Here is a 23677-nt window from a genome sequence, read left to right on the forward strand (position 1 = left end):
AGAATGTTCCCGCAGTGCCTCTTCAGCCTACCTTTGACACTCAGAGGGGCTTCACTTGCTGTTAGAAAAAAGTATGGCATTTATAGAAATGGAAATCCCTGGCCAGATATCGTATGAAGAAAATTTAACATTAAGAACCTTGGATGTATGTCAGGTCTGTGTTGCCTTTGACATTGTCAGGCTCTGAGAGCTGAAAAGATTATAAAGCAAATGAGCCTAGGTCTTACTGGGTGACTGCTTCACAGGAGGCTGAACTGGCTTCCTTTTTTCTGCCTCTAGACTTTGCTCTCTCACCAGTGTTTCCTGCCTTTTTCTAGAGGTAACCAGCCAGATCCTAGGGTAAGGTTTAGTTACCCTCCACCAGAAAAGTTAAGGAGAAAGAAGGAGGACTTGCCTCGGCATCAGAATATCCAAGTGAATTAATACATAGAGATAGTCTGCTGGGATTATGGATAAAGCTCAGAAGCCCTTAATTCATTCTTATGGTAACATCTGGAAGCAGAGAAACATTACTTTTTGCTGCAGGAAATAAGAAAAAAGGGCTGGACTGGCCCCTGAGTTCTAATTGTTTAAAAGACTGTGATTGAGAATTTGTTTATTGGGGTGCATAATTTGAACTACTTGGACTTTTGTTGACTTCCTGGTGTAATTTTTTTTTCATAAATGTACCTGAATATATTCTCTAGATCTAATGCACCATTGAGTTCATCTCCTTCAGGCTATTAGTTTCAAGCTGTGAAGCAGGTTCAGGCATACTTTGCAATGGTGGCTTTGTTCAGTTTCCAACTGGAGGATTTCTTTGCATAAAAAGAGCCAATTATTACTTAATTATTACTTATTTAGTATTGCAAGATGACTGTCCAGTGCTGCAGAATTTATTCATAAAAAAAAAACCCAGCGTTGTGAGTCATTATAGGTCATGATTTGCCAGGGAGTGGTTTTTACTCTTTCTACTTTTCTTCAGTGTTAAAGTACCATATGTTGATTTTTCATTTGCATTATCCCCATCTTCTCATAGACATACATTAAATTATGGATTTCAGTTTAATTCTACAATTGCTGTTAAAAAAAAATATATCCCTTTTCTTTTTTCTTTTTTTTTTCTTTTTTCTATTTTCTGACCAAGAGGCTGATACTGTGCTCGTAAGGTAACCTGTCCAAGACCCCATTAATCCTTATGGATGGCAGTAATTAAGGTCGCTCCACTGAGCTAAAGACTAACTATTTCAGATATGTTTATGATGGATATTACAGTTACAGTATTGCATAGATGACAAAATTTCAATTTATTTTCAGCCTTAAAAACAATCAAGTGCTATGTATGCACACTTTTCACTCTGGTTTGGGTTCTTTGCAGAAATTCAGTATGAAGTACAGGAAGCTCACACTTCTCAGATAGCTGTCACATCAGAATCTAGGTGTTTTAAGTATGGAAATTTAGATTCCAGGATACAGCTCTTTGTCAAGGGATAAATTCTGAGCCAGTTCTAGAGAAGCAAGGGAAGCTGTATTTTGAAGTCTGTATATAATGGACAGATATAACAGAGTCCTATGGACTGAAAGCCATTATGCTGGCATTTTTTCTATCCAGGAGTTTCTGGCAAGGTATAACAATGCTGATTAGTGTTTCTCCCATTCACACAGTTTTCTTTGTGTTCAATGCACAGAAGAGCTTTCATGAAGTAACAAAATTAAATAGTACCCTGTTTCCACAAGCTTCTATTCCCAGAGATATCTTCAAATACTTTTGGTGGCACAAGTTAATTGTGCTATTATAATAAGTGGGTGTAATTAACATTTTTATCACAATAAAGGTTCCCTGGGCCTCTGTTTCAAAACTAGCTTCTAGATTGTAGTACTGGTATCCATTAAAATGCATCAGAGTGCTCAGAATGTTCATGTATGTCTACGGCAAATAAATATTGGTAATCACTGCAGAACTGAATGTCAGGAAATGTCATTAATCAGCAGCTGTGAAAAGAAAATCTGCATTGCTTTTTTCCCAAATCCACTTTGGACTTGGTTATATGCTCTCACCCTCCCCTGTGGCCAGCATCTCTTAATCTCTAATAATTTACAGCTGTTTACCAGAGAACGTTGTCACCACTGACTATGAGGTTCCCATGAGAATTTCCTTTGACACTTGAGTGAATTGGGTTAGGGAAGGAAAATCTTATGCATGGATATCAGGCCTTCCGTCAAGTAGGTTTGTTCTTAAAATAAGGTTCTTCAGGTTCTGCTTTGTCTCCTATAGATCTGCAGTGGTCTTTTGAAGAGTCTGATATGGGAGAAAAGGTAAAAAGTAGCCCTGGGAATGTTTTCTTGTCAGCGCTTCAGTTGGAATCAGTTTTTCTGGTAAAATATAACAGCTCTGACCATTTCATCTTTTCAGAAGCTCTATAGGAGCATGATTGCAGTTTGAAGTTGCAGATCGTCTGGTTCAGCAATTATGGTCTGCTCTATTTGCATTGGGATCTTATAGCTCTGGGACAGTGCTTGAAATAATAACAATAGTGATCAATGCAACTACTTGCACGCACATTAAAAAAAGATTGTGCACGTATTTACGGGTAGGTACAACATCTCTCTATGCCGATGATTAGTGGGGTGTCTGTGGGATTCTTCATTGACAGGTCAATAAAAAATAAGCCTTTAAGCCATGACTTTTATGATATCTGTAGCCCAAAGTTTCCAGTTGCCATAATAAAATACTGTTGTTTTCTCCTAAACAGTTCTAATCTGTTTATTTTACCGCTGGATCTAGAATAAATGAATTACCATTAACTGTTTCAAATTCTGGAAGATCTGTGTCAACTCTCAAAACATAATGAGTGCTCAAGAATGAATAAACCTCTCAATTGAATAGAATTAATATAGTCATTATCTTTCAGATGCAGCTCAAAATAACAATGTATGTTCTTTTTGTTAGAAAATACATATCTGATTTACTTATGTCAGGCAGCAGAGTGCTAATCAGTGCAAGGAATGCTGTGCCACTTATATCTGAGTTTAGAGCCCTTGCTCACACACCAGTACCAGAGTCATGGTGCAGTATGTCCCAATAAAGCACACAAATTGAGACCCCTGAAATGAAAATTGGGATGTGCAAAGGAAAATAAAGTCCATAATGACCTAGTGAGAATAGGGATACTTTAAGAATGATTGTGCATTGTTCCATGGAAACAGCATATACAAATAAGGACATGCATAAGCATAGATAGCACCTATGCATGTGTATGTACGTATGTCTATATGTCTGTGTACCTTTCAGTTTTTGAAGTAAACTATTTTATTTGGTAAATTACATGTTTGCTTTACTCCACTGCTAGTGCTGGAACTTACACTATCAGGGCAATTTTCAGGGATTGCATTAAGCAAAGAATATCACTACAGAGAGCTAATTGCTAGTTGTCAAAGTCACTAGAAAAAATGTAGGAAGGAAACAGCAATATTTATTTTAATGAATTAGCACTTTTCATGTGTATTGCTGTATATGGTATTTACACTATAAAATGGTATATGTGATACATCAAAAAGATGTTTAAAACATCAAAACCAAAAACAAAAGTCCTGCTCTTAAAGAGGAACATAAAATTTCCTGCTGGGGATGTGGAACATGGAATGCCATCTGTATTATATGGCACTGAGAAAACTGATTATGTTTGGACCTCTATTTCATAGCAGATGGGTTCATTAAATTTAATAGCCTCCAGGGCCTTTAGAAACAGTGTTAAAAACATGTGGAACATGCTGAGACACTTCACTTCTCGCCCCACAGTCATTATAACTCTGGCACAGACTATAAATATTACAGTATTTTATTTCCATTGAAACAGATTACTATTATAATTATTTTTGTAGTGTACATTTACATGAGAAATGTAGAATGCAAATTGTACTTTTTCAAACATTAAGATATGCAGTTGATTTTTTTAAATGCATTTTACAATTCTTTGCACTTGGAGGCTTTGATATAGAACTTATTTATATCTTCCTCCTGCAACATCAGCAAGCAGCTGTAATGCCACAGTAAAGCTGGGTCTTAAGCAGCTCTGCTCCCAGGGTGGTGCAAATAAGACAGGCATTATGTTAAGCTGTAGAAGGGAAATCAGAGCAGTGTTACATCTTGGCTTTTAAGCTATATATTGATTCTTTTTTCTAGCATTTTATATGATATGTTAACTACAGTTTGACCTTAGTCTCTGTTCATCTTTCATCACTGGAGCACTAAGAGATTAAATATCTAATTCAAATTGTAGTAGTTCCTAGAGAAACATTGCTTTAAGTAGAGTAAAAACTCACCTCTTTTTGAAATACTCTCAGAATTTGATAGCTAAGGGAATATTTTAGTGCTATTTATTTTTTTTATTTTTAATGATGTTTCAAAGGAGAAAAGAGTTTTGCCACGTTTAAGTGTTTTGACATGTGTCTTAACATTCTTCCACCTCTCATTTACATGTCCTGTTGTTTAAATTACTGGTTTTACAAACTGTGTCATATTTGATCATGCTTTTTAAAAAACTACCCAGTTTCCCAATAATCATATCAGCTTGTTCTTGTTCAGCATAATTCTCAGTAATGCTCTTCTGTTTCCATTTCCTTTCCTACAAAATGCTGTGACTATCCGCACTGTCTTTTACTGTTTTCTAAGGTCAATCTTGGTTTTAGGTTATACAGACTATTTTAATGTAGATTTCCCCCTTCTTTACACCACTGACTTCAACTCTAATTTTGTCATTCAGCATTGCTGGTATTATTATCAAGACCTGCTAATTTTAATAAACCGCTAAAGTACTACTAGGGTAGATGATGTATGATGACAGGACTGAATAACAATACCTTCCTCATATAATTTACGTTCAAAGCACTAGGTGAGAATTACCAGTTGCTGAGAAAGGGCAGAGGGTATAAGGATATTGTACAACAGTCTAGATCAACACGGTAACAAATTATCAGTGTACGAGATCTCAAGTATAAGAGTTAGTATACACATGTCCAAGCCTTTCAAATTGTAGTGTCCATTTCTACAGGATTCCCACACAAGTGTTGTTTGTGGGAATTAAGGCCTTAAGAGTCATGGACTTCTTGTTTGTGTGTGGTTAAACATAATTTCATGGAAGTTTGGGGGTATCCAGTATTTACAATTATAATTGTGTTTCAAAGCAGTCACAATTCAAAAACACATTCTGTGCATAAATTTTGGAAATCAGAATATTCAGTAAAGTTTGAATGTTAAAGGAATACATTTTGCTTTCTGAGAGCTGTCAGGTACAATGAAAGGTTTTTAGGACTTTGCAGAGAATTTTTAAGCTTTCCTTTGCTGATTTTGCTGTAAACATGGTGTGTCTTGTGACATGATTGTTTTGCACCAAATTACTGTTTCTTCTTACAATCGTAGAATTGTTTAGGTTGGAAAAGACCTTTAAGATCATCACCTCCAACCATTAATCAAGCACTGCCAAGTCCACCACAAAACTATGTCCCTAAGCGCCACATCTGACATCTTTTAAATACCTCCAGGGATGGTGATTCCACCACATCCCTGTGCAGCCTGTTCCAATGCTTGACAACCCTTTCAGTCAAGAAATTTATCCCAATATTCAACCTAAAACTCCCCTGGTGCAACTCGAGTCCATTACCTCTTGTTCAATTGCTTGTTACTTGGGAGAAGAGATCAACACCCACCTGACTACAACCTTCTTTCAGGCAGAGATTGATAAGCTCCCCCTGAGCCTCCTTTTCTCTAGGCTAAACAGCCCCAGTTCTCTCAGCCGCTCCTCATCAGGTTTGTACTTTGCTAGCTTCATTGTCTTTGGATGCACTCCAGCACCTCAGTGACTCTTGTAGTGAGGGGCCCAAAAATGAACACAGTGTTCAAGGTGCAGCCCCACTAGTACTGAATACAGGGGAACAATCACTTCCGTGGTCCTGCTGGCCACACTGTTGCTGACACAGGCCAGGATGCCATTGGTATCTTGGCTGCCTGGGCACACACTGGCTCATGTTCAGCGGCGTCAGTCAGCACCCCCAGGTCCTTTCCCACCAAGCAGTTTTTCAGCCACTCTTCCCCAAGCCTGGAGTGTCGCATGGGGTTGCTGTGGCCCAAATGCAGGACCCAGCACTGAGCCTTATTGAATCTCATACAATTGGTCTTGGACCATTGGCCCAACCTGTCCAGATCCCTCTGCAGAGCCTTCCTTCTTACCCAACTTGGTGTTGTCAGCAAACTGACTGGGGGTCAATTTGTTCGTCCAGATCATTCATAAAGATATTAAACAGAACTGGCTCCAACAGTGAGCCCTGGGGAGCACCACTTGTGATAGGCCACCATCTGGATTTAAATCCACTCGCCACCATTCTTTGGGCTTGGCCATCCACCTAGTTTTTTACCCTGAGAACAGTATACCCATCCAAGCCATGAGCAGCCAGTTTCTCCAGAGAATGCTATGGGAAATGGTGTCAAAAGCTTTACTAAAGTCTAAGTAGACAACATCCATGGCCTTTGCCTCATCCAATAAGTGGGTTAAGTTGTCATAGGAGAACAGGTTAGTTGAGCAGGACCTGCCTTTCATAAATTCAACCAGGACCTCTCCGGTTAGCCAAGACTGCTGAAAAATAACTGAAAGTGGCTTCTTATGTGAAAACTGATTGGATGTATGCTAAAAGGAATTCATTGAATTGCAAATGTCTGTAGGTTTCACCTGCTGGATGTTCTCCCACCAGTTGCTACATACAATTTATAGAGAATTGCTCTGCTGTTGAATTTGATTAACAAGCATATTCATGCCAAAGGGTATTGGTCTCATTTGCAAACACCTGCACATGAGAGAGCAGCTTGGGACCATTTCCAGCTGTGGCATGCCAATGGCATACAGTGCATTTAGGTGAGAGGACAGAAAACGCTTTTCATTTCCAGCTTGTTTCACAGGAAATTTTCTGTTTTGTTTGTGACACAGAAATAAAATAAAAAATTGATAAGTAACTACAGGGAAAATTTGTTTCTAGATCTCTATATGCTATGGTTTATCTAACATTTAGGGGGATATGTCTGTTCTCAGTGAAAATAACTACTTCAGTACATTCACAGCTGATAGCTGTTTGTCTCTTTGATCTTATTGCCTCCATTCTGACTGAAATTGAGCTAATTCTAAGGAAATGGAAGCTATTTTGTCAGATGTATTACCTTTTCTCACTCTGATTTTAACATAAAATTTTTTAGGGTAAATGATAACGTAGGAAAGCAATGAATTTAGTATAATGTTCTAAATTCCATCCTTTGATCTCATATGTCATTCTTTGACTTTCTGGAAGGAGCAAGGCAGTGCAGTGAAATATAATTTATCTGCACTGCTGGACTGAAAACATCAAATAATAATAAAGACTTACTAAATTATTGCTGCCATTCAAGTTTTGCTGCAGTGGCAGAATTTACTGCAAAAAAGTAGAAGAGAGAATAAAAGGAAATAATCTGTCTATTGTTCTGCGGGTATTGAAGCTGTTATTTATAGCTCTCCTTTTTGAATAATCAGAAGATCTCACACACAATTTAGCCATGTACTTATACAAATAATGTTTATCACAGTCATTATTATTAATATTTACTTTGATGTTAGTAATTCCTGGTGAAATTATTCAGAAATGCACTTTATTCTACAAGGAAAAATAGGATGTTTCCCACTCTTGTTCTTGCTGCTTGACAGCAAGGTGCTCATTTTTTGTCCAAATCATTGTATTTTGTCAGGTCAGATCTTTCCAAGCAAGTATTTCCTGTAATGATTAGTTGAAAGATGATCTAACCAATCGGCAAATGCATAGCCTCCGCAATATCAATATAAGCAGAAGAAAGCTTAGAATGGTTATGTTTTCCCTGAAAGTCATAAATTTCAGCTGCACTGAGGCCAAATTTTTTGGGAGGAAAAATACAGTCACCCAAAATATTCATTTATGTTGCATAGTTCTAGGTAACCCATTAAACTGCCCAAGGACTCAATACTGAGGGTTAACGAAAGGAGACTACAGGGCCATTCCATTTAAGGACTTCTTTTACAGAACATGTTTTTGTTGTGTTCTGTTTCCTTGTTTGGGTTTTGGTGTTTGGGGTTTTACTTTGGTTTTGTTTTTAAATAGTATTCATTTTGGGATGCTTAAATACTACAAGAGAATTCACATTACAAACAGTATGCTAATACCAAGTAACAGTAAACTTACAATGTTTGCCGATGTCTTTTTGTTCTGTTCCAGCCGATGAATAATAATAAGGGCCTCAGTTTTCAATATTGTCAGGTTTCTTCCAGAAAACTGTCAAAAAAAAAAAAGTAAACTACCTAAGTCAGCTATATGCTTGAATTCCATATGGGTTACATTTGTTGATTATTCTTCTTTCATTTACTCTGCAGTAAATCAGTAGTATCTCCATTTATGTACCTGGAGTTACGTTGATATAAAACAGAAGACAGATTTATTGTATTAAATCTCAGTTTAAGGTGCTTGGATTATACTTCTATTGACTGATGGAACAAGTCTTTTTCTTTTTTGGATTAAAGCCTTAAAGCCACAAAAATTTAGGAGTTACAGTGAACAGCAAGTTCCCTTCGTAAAAAAAAAGAAAAGTTTAATTTTTCTTCTCTCTTTCTCTGAACTGTTACAGTTCAGTTTAAGAAAGTGGAGATACAGTAAAAGCTGCTTTTGCAATAGTCAGTTTTTTTAGGTTCACAACACTTTTGCTGTGTAGCCAGCTACAAGATAATGGGATTTATCATGTTAGGTCCTAGCATGCCTAAAAAGTATGCTTTAATGTCTGCAAACAGTTCTAGCCCTAAGACAGCGGAAAGAATTTTGAGACCTTTTCTTCTGTATTCTTCTAATGAAGGAGTGAGGTGGGGGTAAAATTTGCTTGGCTTGCTGGATAATGCAATAAGGGCAAAAGAGCAGAAGGTGATGAGGAAATCTGCCTCAGGCAGAAACAATTCTTTAAACTAGATTTCACAAACATGGTATTAAATAATGAGAAACTGCATATTTTACATTAACTTAGATCATCCAGAAAGGTTCTCAAATTCATGGTCTTACAACAAATCAGAGTATTAGCTGTTGGCAATCAGGTTCAATTGGCTTTTAAGAAGCTTTGAACTTTCAAGTTGTACAGAGTAACAGCAGAAAGCTTCTTCCAAAATAAAAAGGTGAGAGAAATGTAGTTCTTTCTACAGAGTGAATCTTTATAGAGTTGGATGAATTCAACTTGCAGTGTGGAGTCCATAAAATGCTCCATGTTTTTTTTCAATACAGTGTAGCTATAAAATCTCAGTGTAAAACTAGAATAGTGATATACATTAGTTACATACTTATCCAGAAGGATCGGAAGGCAGAACCTGTTCCTCAAAACAGAGCTAATGATTATGCATTGGTTATGTCATTTTATCTTTTAGAATGGTGGCAATAGCTGGATCTATGGTAGTGATCTACCCACAAACTAATATAAAAATATTATAGATGAGAAAGAATGTATTTTTAGGAGTTTATCCAACTAAGAGATTTCACAATGTTAAATGATGGAGCACATTATATGCTTTAAAAAAAAATAATCTGTTTTATCATTTATTTTAAATATGATACTTGTATCAATTAGAGTCTTAAACCTGCCTTCTGATCTTGTACATCTCTGTTAGCTAATAAAGTAAGTTATTTGTTTATGCATGCAAACTGAAACACATGTGTTTCTAATTTGGAGACACATGATGGCCACCTTGCTACTAAAATGTAGTATTTTAGCATATTGTTAACTTATTTCCAAAGTGCACATTGGACATTTGATTCCTCACCGTTAATACAAAGCTTGAACACAGTATTTATGGAGATTTCTTTTTTGGTTTTAGGAATATGCCTCCTTTGTTCACACAGCAAACCAGTACATTTACACATCCCTCTAAGCAAAATTTCTGGGGTCTTGACTGTAGCTTTTATACAGTATTTTTGCATGCAGTTGGTTCCTTTTACTTTATGCTTCATTTGAACTTTCACAGATGTGCCTTAAGATGGATCCATCAGTGTTTTCCTCTTTCAAAGGGGAAATTGATAAGAGAAAAGGTGATTCCCTTGGAAAAACTGTGAAGCTTTTCATTTACTAGTTGTGATTAATCTGCCTTTCCTGCTGCTTTCTAGTGGCCTTGACCTATTATCATATCTGTTTTCTTCTCAGAAAAGGAAATTGTGCTAAAACGTTTGTGCCTGCCTTCTTGCTTTAAAATGCATCCCCTACTGTTTATCAGCTCAGACAATCTCATCAGCGTATGATATCTATCTCATTATGCCCTCCAGAATACTGGTCCTTTCAGAGCAGGTCTGGGCCATTGGTTACTGTCATAACCTTTGAGATATTTTGTGCTACCTAAATACAAAATCTGTGCAAGAGTTTTGCTCATTCTGAAGTGATAAACGGGGAAAAAAGAATAAAATATTTATTGTGAATATATTTGCTAAATAACTGTTAAAGCAGGTTATTCCATCTATAAAAGATTCAGTATTCTCTAAAAAGAGAATATATTCCAGCACTTAAAAGGCCTGTACTGATTCCAGTCTTTAATCAGACTTCTAGAATAGACTAGTTGATTTAAAAATATTTTTGGAAGGACTTCTTTCTAAGCAAGTAAGGAGAGAAAGAGTAAGTCCAGTTACTTACAGCCTCCTCTCCTCCAAACCTAGCTCCATTTTTCTTTGCTTTGACTTTCCTAGAATCTTTTGCATCACAGATTCATGTTCTTACAAGGTCTAGCCCTCTAGTTATCTAGAACAAATAGATTACTTTTATTGTGTGCAACTGTCTTACTGATGAAACTCTCATTGCTGATTTTTTCCCTATGCCAAATTCTTTGTAGTTTGTTTTTGCATACAGAACTTCAGTTGTTTTAAGTCAATCTATACTCTCCCTGTTTTTCCTCTGTGATTGTGTTAAACATTCCACAGTAACCTTGCAAGTGCCCTGATTTTGTCCTGGTATTAGCCCAAGTTTCCCTTTTAAAATTACAGGTTTATTCTCTTCATCATGAAGTAAAAAATAAACTTTAACAAAAAGAAGCTTAAATAAAGATAATGGGAAGCAAAAGCATATTTCATTAAATATTGTAAATAGGTTCTTTCAGTCCACTCAGGGCAGTTTTAAACAGAATACTATTTTTTTATTATTAACCCTGTGTCCTTGATACAAAATTACGTATAAACCATTTAATAGGTCAGTTTTGCCTTCATGCCTGTAGATAGTGTCCCCTGCAAATAAGAAAATGTTTACTTCTACTGGAAACTGCTGGACATTAAGTAATTTACAGTATGTTTCTCCATTGCATGTTTTGTGGTCACTGATCTGGACTGTTTACACCTGAGTAAATGTCAGGAAAAGATTCTTCTTCCTTATGGAATCCACATTTCACAGGGTTAAACTTGAATGTCTGGTATGAGTTGTGCTTAATACAAACTTTCAAAACTAGGCCCTACAAAGCTTTCATCATGGTAGATGCCTTTACTCCTCTTAGGTTGTGAATATATAGCAAGGGAGAAAGGATTCTTAGTTTTCTAAGTTGTGCCCCTAAAATGCAGGGATTGACAGAGAGTAAGGGAATAAAAGCAAAGTCTTGCTACACCCTTGACTACTAGCAGAGCAGTGCTCTGGACACACAGGAAAACTGGTACTCCATGGAAAACGATGGAGAAAAGAGTGGCTTGGGACAATTCAACTATAGACGTTCTTATAGCGATTCCCTTTTTAAGGTAAGTTGAATGATTGCAAAATAAGACTATAGAAAAACGCATTTGTTTTAGAAGTAAAATCAACTTAATACAATCAATTACATGCTGACAATCACAGACACTATTAGTAAATCTGTTTTAACAGAAACTCTGAGTTACCTTATTCATTAAGTCAAATACACTTTCATCCCTCTTCAGAAAGTGGTTATTTTAAGATGTTGGCCTTTAATTGCTGTAGAGCAAGTAAGATTTAATATAGAGCAAGATCAAAACCCCACTGAACTCATTGCGAGATTTTCATTGATAGTAATAGGTACTGCATAAGGCTTTTGTTTAGTTTTGCTTTGAGGCCAGTGTGGATTTTATCATGGGAGAAAGAGGACGTGTGTCTAGCTCCTACGAAGATTTATGATTTAGAAAATATTTTTCATTTCTAGGACTGTCAAAGAATTTGTTATTTTCCCAGACGTGAAAGGACATTTTTGTGAGAATAGATGAAGAAATGATTTTTATATGCACCTATCTTTTGAGGTTGATTCCTTTTTTCCTTCCTCCCTTTCCTCTCTCCTTTCGTAGTAACTCAGAACGAGTCTTTACAGTACAAAGACTTTGGGGTGTTTTTTTTGGTTTGGGTTTTTTTTCTTTTTTCAGGCCTTGTCTTACTACAGTGAAGTTACTTGCCTCTTACTAACTGTTTCTCTGGGAAAAATTCTCATGCTATTATCTATTGTCTTAACAGTCTTTCTAAATGTCTCATTTAGAAATAATTAGCATTAATAATAATTAAAATGACACTATCTGTTCTTCTAGAGGTGGTACAGATGCTAATAAGTACTAAAGAGTACTGAGGTTATGTAAGGAGAAAGAGACTAACCATATAATTTGTTGCTATTTTATGTAGGTGAGAACCAGAATCCTATGTCGGATGTCTTATTATGTGTAATGATGTTCAATTTTAGAAATTTCTTTTCCTTTTGATTTTATGAGTAAGAGCAAGGCTGAAAAAATTCCTGATATCTAGAATATATGTGTACGGTTTTCAGTTCTGTTGTGCAGACAAAATGAATATTGTATTATTGTTTTGTGCAATGTGAACCCACTTCAGTGGACTTCAGGTTGAGCAGTACATGCTTAACTGGAGTGTAGTGTGAGGGTTGGTTTTTTTTGCCAGGCTTTAGAGGTATGATTAGAAGCTCTTAGTTTCTGCCTTAATTCACTTCTGCACCCTGGTCTGGCTTCCCCGGCTCTTCTCTTTGTATGCCTAAAAGCTTTTTGAAGGGCTATTATTTAATACTTCATGATAAATTTGCTTGTAAGTTGAAAAATAAATTCTGGTCTCCCAAAAAGGATAAAGAACTGTTATCATTTGGCAATCCATATGCAGTTTTTAGTCCACTTTTGGGGATCCAGGAATTCTAATGATTTTTCAACTTTTAAATAAAAATTTGTGATTTTAATTGAGCTTTCTAAACTTTGTGGTGATTTATCAAAGCAACTAATGCTAAAAGCAAGCACACTAAAAAAAAGTTGCATATTAAATATTTTAAAATAAATTAATAATATTAATAGAAAAATATTTAAATACTGTTTTCCTCTATCTTCAAAATTTTACTTTTATACTTTACTGTAGGTAAGCTCATATTCTCACCTTTTACTAATCTCTGATCTGGTGTTATAATGTAAGTTTAAGTTGATCTTGATCTTAGATTGGTAAAAACAACATATTCAAGACACAGATAATTCTTATAATTTATTAATATATAATACTGTATTTCTATTACTTGAAAGCAAACCCAAACAGTAGTTCAAACAAAACAAGCACAAAACCCCAGTGTGCAGTGTACATAATTTGTATTTTTTTTTAAGGCAGCAGAAGACATAATAGTTTTCTCTGTAAAAATATGATTGCTATACCATAAAACATTCAAAAATATTTTAAATGTAACAGTAGTAAAGATGTTAATTTCTTTTAATTCTTTTCAGATTTGTGTAGTGTGCAGTGTGAAATATGATTGTAAATGAAATTTAACATCATATCTGGACATGGCTATATATTTTCTCAGTAGCAGCAGGAGTTAGAATAATAGAATCACAGAATCATAGAATAGTTAGTGTTGGAAAGGACCTTAGGACCATCTAGTTCCAACCCCCTGCCATGGGCAGGGACGCCTCACATTAAACCATGTCACCCACGGCTCTGTACAACCTGGCCTTGAACACTGCCAGGGATGGAGCATTCACAACTTCCCTGGGCAACCCATTCCAGTGCCTCACCACCCTAACAGGAAAGAACTTCTTCCTTATATCCAATCTAAACTTACCCTGTTTAAGTTTTAACCCATTACCCCTTGTCCTGTCACTACAGTCCCTAATGAAGAGTCCCTCCCCAGCATCCTTATAAGCCCCCTTCAGATATTGGAAGACTGCTATGAGGTCTCCACACAGCCTTCTCTTCTCCAGGCTTAACAACCCCAGCTTTCTCAGCCTGTCTTCATATGGGAGATGCTTCAGTCCCCTGATCATCCTCATGGCTTTCCTCTGGACTTGTTCCAACAGTTCCATGTCCTTTTTATGTTGAGGACACCAGAACTGCACACAATACTCCAGGTGAGGTCTCACAAGAGCAGAGTAGAGGGGCAGGATCACCTCCTTCGACCTGCTGGTCATGCTCCTTTTGATGCAGCCCAGGATACGGTTGGCTTTCTGGGCTATGAGCACACACTGACAGCTCATGTTAAGTTTCTCATTGACCAACACCCCCAAGTCCTTCTCCTCAGGGCTGCTCTGAATCTCTTCTCTGCCCAACCTGTAGCTGTACCTGGGATTGCTCAGACCCATACTACTTTCAAATGATTTATTCCAAATTGCTGTGTTCACTTCTGTACCAGTAATATAAAGGGATGGGCTGGCTGACTACTGACACTTACTAAAGCAAAACAAACCAAACCTGCTAGCTCACTAAAATTTAAAAAAAGTCTATTAATGGAAATATGTGAATTATCAACAGTCATGTAATTTAGTTACAAATTATTGTAATTATTACAAATTCAGTTATTGTAATAATATATATTTAAACAGTACGAAAGTTTCTGATAATTTTCAGAGCTAGAGACATTTAGGGACCTGGATTTAGCTCTGACAATTAGTTCTGAAACTCTGCTCAGAGATGGGCACTCTATGAATTATTCTGTGAACACTATGAATTAAAAAAAAAACCCTACTAATAAGTAATTTCTTAATTTATCTGATACCCTTGCAGCTTCTGTGTTTTCTCTTTGGCATGTTTCACAAGAGCTAACTTATTCCCTTTCTGTCGTCTTTATAAGATGCTTTTAAAATAGAACTAGAATTGTTGTTTTCATCTGTATTTTATCACTCTCTTCTCCATACCAACATTTACATATCCTCTGACTGGTATACTTTTTATGCTGTGCACAGTCTATTCTTGACTAAAATGCTTTAGTTAATGCAAAATATGTGCTAGCACATTAAAACAATTATGTGAACAAAGAAGGATTTGATATTGAATCCCCTGAAAAATTGTGTGCATTTTCCTCACAGTTGTTGGCACAGAAAGCTGCACGTTAATGTCACTCTTTTCATATTTATACTGAAATCTTAACATCAGGAATATCCCAGTAGGTGGCTGATTTTTGTTTCTTCCTCCATGGATGCATATCATTATCTGATGCCTCTAGTACTTACATGGCTCTAGGAAGTGGGGAATAAGTGCATAAATTGTAAAAGAAAAATTGCCAAAAGCATAATATTTAAATGCTATATCTCATAGCAACTGAGTAAGTGGATTTTAAAGGTGAAAATTTATATTTTCTGCTAAAAATTGGGAGTTTGAATGTTCTATTTTCTCCCAAGTTTTTGCCAGTTTTGGGAAGAGCTGTGGAAGTCTTCCTAGCAACATATATAATGCTTTGCAGTTCTTTATACACAAAAATAAGCTATTATCTACCCCTATGTTTAACTGCATGATGCCATAAACAACCTATATTGCAGAGTACCTGGCGCATGTAGGCGCTAAGCATTCAGTTTTTTTTTTTTTTTGTCTCGTTTTCTTCTGAGGTGCTTCAGCAATAGGTATGACATCTTCCTCCTTTCTGTGGTGTTAAGTACAGGACCTATATGTTTGCCACAATATTTCATATCTTTCCTGTATGTGTATTTCTCAAAAGTAAAAGTTCTGATATATACACTTACTGCCAAATTCAGAGGCAGTATGCGATATGTACAGGGTGAGTCTGAACATTGCAAACCACAGTAATTTTTTCTATGCATAGATGTTAAATTGGGTGCAACTAAGAAACTATTTACAGAAATGGCTGTACTATCAAAACTATCTTTATACTTGTTGATTATTTACTGTCATGTTTGTACTTAATTTCTATTGATTTGTATTGTATCTGATTATGGAACAATCAAGTCAGTAGGGCTGTTAGCCTTGTTCTGAGACTGGTGACATTTAAATAGTTTGGCAGGAGAATAGGACTGGAAATTAGGTCAATGAATCTAAAATAAGAGTTCTTTCTTCATTTATGAGTGCTTTAACATAAATATATTGCAATAGTGTAGTTTTTTGACAAATGTAATTTCATGCAATCATTAAAGAGGAAATCAAAGTTAATCTCATAGTGATGTAATTTTTGTTTAATAATAGAAATCATAGGGTTTTGTTTTAATGAGAAAATGTTAACTAGAATTTAGTCTTGCAGGAGGGTGGCTTTTTTTTTTTTTTGTTCTTCAAATAAACATAAGGTTGAATTCTGATCCAGCAGAACAAATATGTTTTCCTTTAATACTTCTAGACTTGGTTTCTTGAAAATCAAGGACCTACAGCTACATAATGTTGCAATGGCTGTAAAATATTTTGGAAGTGTATGGATTTTTTGATTTAAAATTGTCATGCACTCATTTACAAAATCAGCCTTTCTGAACTTTTAAGGCTGAAAGAAAACAGCCTTGTGGGGTTTTGTCATAGAGTACTTAGTAGGACTACTGGTCCTGTTACATATGCCTGCTGCTTCTAAAGATAGTTTCTGATCTATCAATGGCCTTGTTTCACTCAGGTTGGCCTCGCAGTTATCTGATCCAAGAAAAGGTGCAACATCCTTGATGTTGGACTCCTTTCCTGTCTTGGTTTGTTTTACCACATTAGTAGTGTCTGTAATTTTTTTATAATACCAAGCATTTCCAGTCAGGGCTAAAACTGTACTAGAGTGTTTGCAAAGTGGAAAATCTGACTCTATAGTCAATAATAGCATAACCTCCCCACCACCTACAGTTATTTATTCTGTGCTATATTGTGTGAAAAGACCCCAAGTTGACCTGAATTTAGAGGTGGAATTCTCAAAATGTCTTATTGGCATCAAGCATGCTGTGAACTTCAGGGGGCTTGTAGCATCTGAAGGGTACTGTTTTACAGCACAAAACAGAAGAAGAATGCTTTGGTAAAGAAAATTAGTGGTTTATAGGAAATTATGGTTTATGGGAAAGATAGATTAACAGAAAAGTGTTTGAAAACAAATCCCCCTCCATTATCATCACTGTGTGTCCTTGCAAGTCTGTGATCTATAATCTATCTATAGATATCTATCTTTAATCATCTATATATATAATATATATATAATATATATATATAATCTATATGCACTATAATCTATCAAGTTTTCAGGTTGCAACAAAATTTACACAGTTCTATCAAGATCCCTAAGTCTGCTTTTCTACATCAGAAAATCCTCTCTGGTTTCCCCTGGTGCTTATAAGTCTGCAGGCTTCTGTCCCTGCCATACCTTGCAGTTCTGCAACAGCCTCTTCTGTGGAGGAGTGGTTCACTTCCCTTCTGAGGGCCCTTCCTAACCCAACCTGCAGCAACTGGGAGACAGCAAATGACCAGATCTCCTCCCTGCATCACAGCCATAGTCTATTTAAAAGAACATGTATTACCCACATGGTAAACTAGGGCATGTATCTGTTTTATTTGCTCCTGTCACACATCTTCTGTAGAGACAACCACCAGAGAGAGGAAACTAATGGAAAACAAAGAGGAACAGGCAGTGCTTTGGTATGGTTGGAGCTGAATAAAGATGCCAAAATGGCACAGCTTACCGTAGGTGTAAGTGGAACAGAAAGATCCACAGTGCTTTCTGAGGGCCAGGGAAAGATCACGTAGCTTACTTCAAACTGCCTCATAGCAGTATATAAAGGAAACCACAGGAATCGGAGGTACCTGCTGAGTTTTACACAGAGACAGGCAGTTTTTAGACTAGGCAATAAAGGGTCAGACCAGAGGACTATTACTGTTATTGTTAGGAAAATTATTTGTTTCCTATGGCCTCCCAGAAGGGGTAATAGCAGACAAACCCCCATAGTTTATTCCAAAGGAATTTGTAGCAATTATTAAACTGAATTGCTGAAATACAGGACCGTGTAACAGCCGAGTTTCAAATAAGCCACGAAATGAAGATTTGTCTGGCTATAACAAAGACAGTGAACCTGGATTTTGCAACTTCGGTTGTAAGTTTATTTAGAGGTTCAATTCCAGAATGCCAGCCCAGAAAAAAAGCATTATGAAATGTAAATCTCATCTCCTGACCCTATTATTCTTAATCAAGCCTTTGACTACTAATACATTTTGCAGCAAGAAAATATTCTTGGTTTTATAAAAGACTATAAATGGGATTGGCAAACAACTGAGCAGCAGACAAAATGGAACTCTGATTTGTAAACTCTTATTAATGTGCTCTTGAAAATAATCTTAGTAAAAGCAACAGGGATAGCTGGATTCAACTTCAATTTCCAGTCCCAATGGAGCATTTGTGTGCATGCATTTGTTCTGGGCTTGTGTGTGTTCAGGTTTTTAATATTCTTCCCTACCCCACCCATCTCTTCCCTGAACCTACCTCCACTGTATGTGAACTATAGGCTTTCTAATTTAGTTTGAATATCACCTGAAAGAAGCATTTCTGCAATGACACTCTGCACCTAGGATTGCATATGCTGCTTTGGATGCCTTGACTGTAGTTGAAGTACTGCTTTTTAGAATATGGGGTACAAATTAGCTTGTTATGAAAACATACAATTTTGCTTAGGTAAACTGTAGAGTTCTTTAGTATTCACTGCAAAGGTGGGAATTTGGACATAATTCTTTACTTCACTTGTCTTTATTAGACATACCAATCAAAGGATGCTTGTAATTTTCACATGTATTTAGCAAGAAGGTGTCATTAAAAAAACAAACCCCAACAAAACAAAAACCAAACCCAAACAAAGAACCCTCAAAATCAGTGCTAGAGAGAAAACCAGTTTTAGTGCTACAATGGGAAATAAAAACAATTATACCACAGCTTTCTCTTTTTGCTTGAATGAAAAAAATAAAAAGCTTCCACTTACCAAAGCAGTTAACTAAGTTGAAGACTAATAAGTAGATAGACATTCAGAAAAGCTTTAAACTGCACTAAGTAATGCACTGACCTGTTACACAGTATTTAGCTCACGTATCTACAGTTAATCTGGTATCTGCAATTTCTGCAGCAACCCTTGTAATAAATTATTTAAACAACAGGCTTTTAAACAAACACACATCGGTCATGCTTTAACATGATCACAGCTCATATTTTGCTATTGGATTATGCAAATTGTAAGATAAATACTTTTACCTACAGCATTCCTTCTTGCCATGAATTTTGTTTTATGTTGTGAAAAGAGACAAATTGTGGCTGGTTGCTTTAGTATTTGTGAATGAGAGATACTGTAACAATTCTCTTTCACAATATATGCTAATGTGGACATTAGCTTTTAGCAGAGTGCTATATGGAAGTGTATTTTTTTCTATCTTTTTTAATTCAGAGCAAAAACAAAAGATCAGTCAGAAGCTCACTAGAGATCTTGAAGGTCTTTTTGCATTTGATATTGATTAACCTGCCTGTTTCTGTGTTCACCTGATGCCTGTAAAGTAACAATTTATATCAGAAATTTTCCAAGAAACACAAGACTAAATTGTGTACTCTCAATTTCTCTATGAGTATGAAAGTAAGAGGAGACAAATTCAGAAAAAGGGAAAACTATTGTCTCTATAATATTTTATTTTTCTGAATTTTTCTCTGGTTTTCTTTTTTCCTAAAGTCAAAACACAACTCATTTTTCAACTCTTGATAAATAAGGGGTTTTTTAAGTACAATGGAGTCTACTGCCTGTTCTCCATGACATTTTACATGAGTTGTTGTTTAAGTGAATGTGCATACAACCAGGTGTTGTTAAACTTGTGCAAGAATATCTCTGTGATATAGATACACATATATGCATAAATACTTTTATTTGTTTATATGTACTTACAATCATACTTGTGTTTATAGTACAGAAATGTATTGTTCTATGCATATATTATTGAATATTATGCATATATGGTAATATGTTTGCACAAGCAGTAACTGTCTATTGCCATTTTGTTTTTCTTTCCTCTGTCATAGAGAATACAATCTTCTATTTCAATATGACAAACTGCTCTTAATGTCAACGTCATTCATAAGTGTAGGTTTAGATGTTTACAAATGAAAAATACCTAGTTTTAAATCCCTAGTTTCTGTAGTTTCTTTGTTTTGTATTATGTTTGTGACTTTATGAACACAACAGCTAAAGTAGCTGTTCAAATTTATGTATAATGATTGCTTGTTCTGTTTTGTTGTTTTCCAGCTCCCTCAGGCTCAAAAGGTAAAATATTTTAATTGAATCTTAGTCATTCAAAGTAGTCACCAGTCCTTCAGTTCCCATGGTGTTGTGAGTATGGTACAGTAGTGATCAGTGAAACAGTTCGCTGCAGCAGTGGGGGCTCTGGAGTTGAACAGCAAGAAAGGTATCTGACATCAAGGCCAGCTCAGGTACCTGCTGAGAGCAGCTCTTTAAACATAGAACCTATTTAACATGCTAGACGTATAGTAGGCTATAACTTTGAAACAATGGGGAGGCTACTCTATCAGCAATTTGAAATAGTAAGAATAAAAAAACACATCATCCCATTACTCCATGTGAAACATCTCTGTTCTGTCTCTGTTGTATTGACTTCAGAACTCATGGTAGAGCTGATACCCTTTCACTGCTCTCCACTGTATCAACACACCTTTGAATACATCCAGCATATGACTAATAGGTTGCATACAGTTTTCATATAGTATGCTCACGCCTTTAAACAACTTCTGCATTTGATAGTATGTTAACAGAGTCACCACTGCACGTTGTGATAGCAGAATGATTGTGACAAACTCAAATAATTGCTTGATGCATGTTGCATCATAGAATCGCAGAATCCTTTGAGTTGGAAGGGACCTGAAATATCATCTAGTTCCAACTCCCTGCCATAGACGGGGACACACAGTCATCCTTGTATGTTTCACATGTATAATTAAAGCTTCCAGGAAACAGAAAATCTGGATGCAGTTTTGAGGATTGCAGTGAAAAATATTAAAACAAAAAAATGAAGATGCTGCAAAATTGTAATATTCACTCTTCCAAGTTGTTCTTATTGTAAAGAACAACTAAGTAAAGCATATATAGGTAAATAGAATACAATTAATGAGTTGAACATCACTGTTATTAAGTCTTGGATGATGACTTTAATGAAAGCTGTAGGTTAAATGATTATCAGTGAATTGCTTTTGCAGAATGGTGAGGGCATTCATGGAACTATAAATGGTTAATTACTGTTATCCTCTTTTTAAATGAAAAAGCAAGAAATATGAGCACGTGAACTTTTATTTTTATGATGCTATGTATATTTGAAATTTCCTTGCTTATTGAGCTCAGAAAATTCTATTTTAAATCTGTACATAATATGCTATTTTGTGACACTAGACTATGTCCATAGTTTGTTCTTGTGTTTTGATAGTTACAGAGCCTATCAAACGGGACATGGTAACAAAAATGGTTGCTTTATTTTTATTCCACTCCCCTCCTCCTTCTGGAAATAAATGGTTGAAAGAAATCTTTTATTTACAGCTTTCTAGAAAAGTAGAGGACTAAAAGACTGGCTAGATTGGCTAACTTTGGCTTTTTCATGTTCACCTGCTTGTCTAAAAGTTTATGGCAAATGCTCTTAACAGTTTGCAGAAAGAAGAGAGAGATGGAGGTTATAATACAGTGGTGCAGGAAGATATAACCAGTTAGGCTGTTTACCAGATTGTGTCATGTGGTGCAGTATTGTATGTTCTGATGCCCACAATTCAGAGCTTTAAAATAATGTTCTAGTACAATTTTCACAAGTTCGAGGCTAGTGAAAAAGTGCAATTTTCATGGAAGGTCAAAAATGTTTATTTACCTCTTGAGCAAACTCAGTCACAATTAAAACCACATATTTTGTATGTATGCATAATGTCTAGTTGACTGTATGCTACTTTCACGCAGGGAAAGAGGAGTAGGGTGGGAGTGAATGAATGGGATAGGGAGGGAGAACAGATGCATGTGATCCACAAGGGCTTTTGATAACTTCAGGTAAGAAATAAGCCTTTTCATAAGCATGGCTTAGTAGCTTAAGAACAAAACAAGAGACTTTCTTGCTGTCTGCAAGGTGAAAGGGAATCAGCACAGGGCCAGTGCATGCCTTTATGAATGACTTAGTCACTAGTGTACGTTTTGCCATATGGTGTCTGAGCTTGTAGTGTATTTTTTTTTTAATCTGTGTATCATCTTGCAAATGTTTTCTCTATAAACATTTCAAACAGTCATGTCTCTCTAAACATGCTCACTTTAATCTTTGGGTGATCTGAAAGAAAAACGTTGCATTCCAAGTTTACCTTTACTATTTTATATCAGTTATAAATACTTCATCATCTTGGTGAAATGCATTATGTCTTTTATGTGAAACACTTTGGCTACAGTCTCTTGGTGTTTACTCAATGTTCTGTGCTGATTACATATTGATTCTGAATTCCTGTAGGTTCTCAACTGTCTATGGCAGATAAATAACAATTAAGTCTGTTACTGATACATTATCTGCTCTAAATCTAATTGCTGAAAATTCAGAATTGGAGGGCAGGTGAAATGATGTATGAGGAATTTCAAGTGGATGTCTTTTGCACCATGGTATTTGTCTTGAAAAGATCTTTGTGAAATAACCTATTCTTATAATAGAAAATACCACAAAGCAAAAAATAAATTAATACATTTCCAAACACCACAATTTCATATGATATAGATGCTGATTTAATATGGTTATGTAGCTTTCAAAAGAAAATATTAGGAAGAGCTTATTTATCTAAAAGAGCAAGCTGCTATCCAGACAACAAATGTATGTGGATTTCATATTTCCTGTATGTTGCTTTTCTGCATGTTTTTAGGTAACCATTCCACAGAGCTGTGAAAATAGTAAAAAACAAAACTAATAACTCAAATTTACCAATTTTCAGGCTTTTCCAGTTTGGCTTCCAAACTGACATTTATCTTTCAAACAGTTTTGAAGAGCAGTTTTTGTATTCATCGATGATCAAAAGCTATTAATAGCTCAGAAAGGTATTTTGTTTCCTAGTAGGAAACCTTTACTTGCTTTCTCGAGCAAACACAGCAGGATTCAAAATCTGTTGTCCTACTCCTGCTGCGATGTTTTGTTCTGCTTAGCTTGTATGAAGAGGTAGAAGTTAATAAATTAGGAACACAAATCAGAAGCAAATAGTGTTTAGGAACACTTAGATTGTGGGGGTTTGTTCTGTTTTGTTTTTAATTTTAATGATTCTTTCATGAATGGAATCGAATTTCCTCCATGTAGAAATGTTTTGATGTTTGTTGCCCTAAAGTTCCTGACAGCTTTCTTCTCTCTTTCTGTGTTATCCCTTACATTCTGTAAGTAGTGCTCTGCTCTCCTTTTATCTTGATGCTATCATCTTTCAGCCATTTGGGAGCATCATTTATCATTCCCTGCATCATTTACCTTCTTATACTTTGAAGT

At 35.9% G+C, this 23677-nt stretch overlaps 1 protein-coding gene across 2 annotated transcripts in view; it reads left to right on the forward strand.

The window, feature by feature from the left end:
- Positions 1 to 23677, forward strand: part of CACNA2D3 (calcium voltage-gated channel auxiliary subunit alpha2delta 3) — a 457261-nt gene that overhangs the window by 306488 nt on the left and 127096 nt on the right. For both annotated transcript variants that reach the window (XR_009726818.1, XM_061362402.1), the window contains exon 14: positions 20437 to 20454. Coding sequence is in view for 1 of the 2 variants with exons in the window: in XM_061362402.1 (XP_061218386.1) it covers positions 20437 to 20454 (18 nt within the window). In the remaining variant the exon portion in view is untranslated. The remainder of the gene's footprint in view (positions 1 to 20436; positions 20455 to 23677) is intronic.

Source organism: Neopsephotus bourkii, unplaced genomic scaffold, assembly GCF_033783945.1.
Source record: "Neopsephotus bourkii isolate Nb327-2 ecotype Australia unplaced genomic scaffold, CSIRO-AGI_Nbou_v1 NB_1120, whole genome shotgun sequence".
NCBI lineage: Eukaryota > Metazoa > Chordata > Aves > Psittaciformes > Psittacidae > Neopsephotus > Neopsephotus bourkii.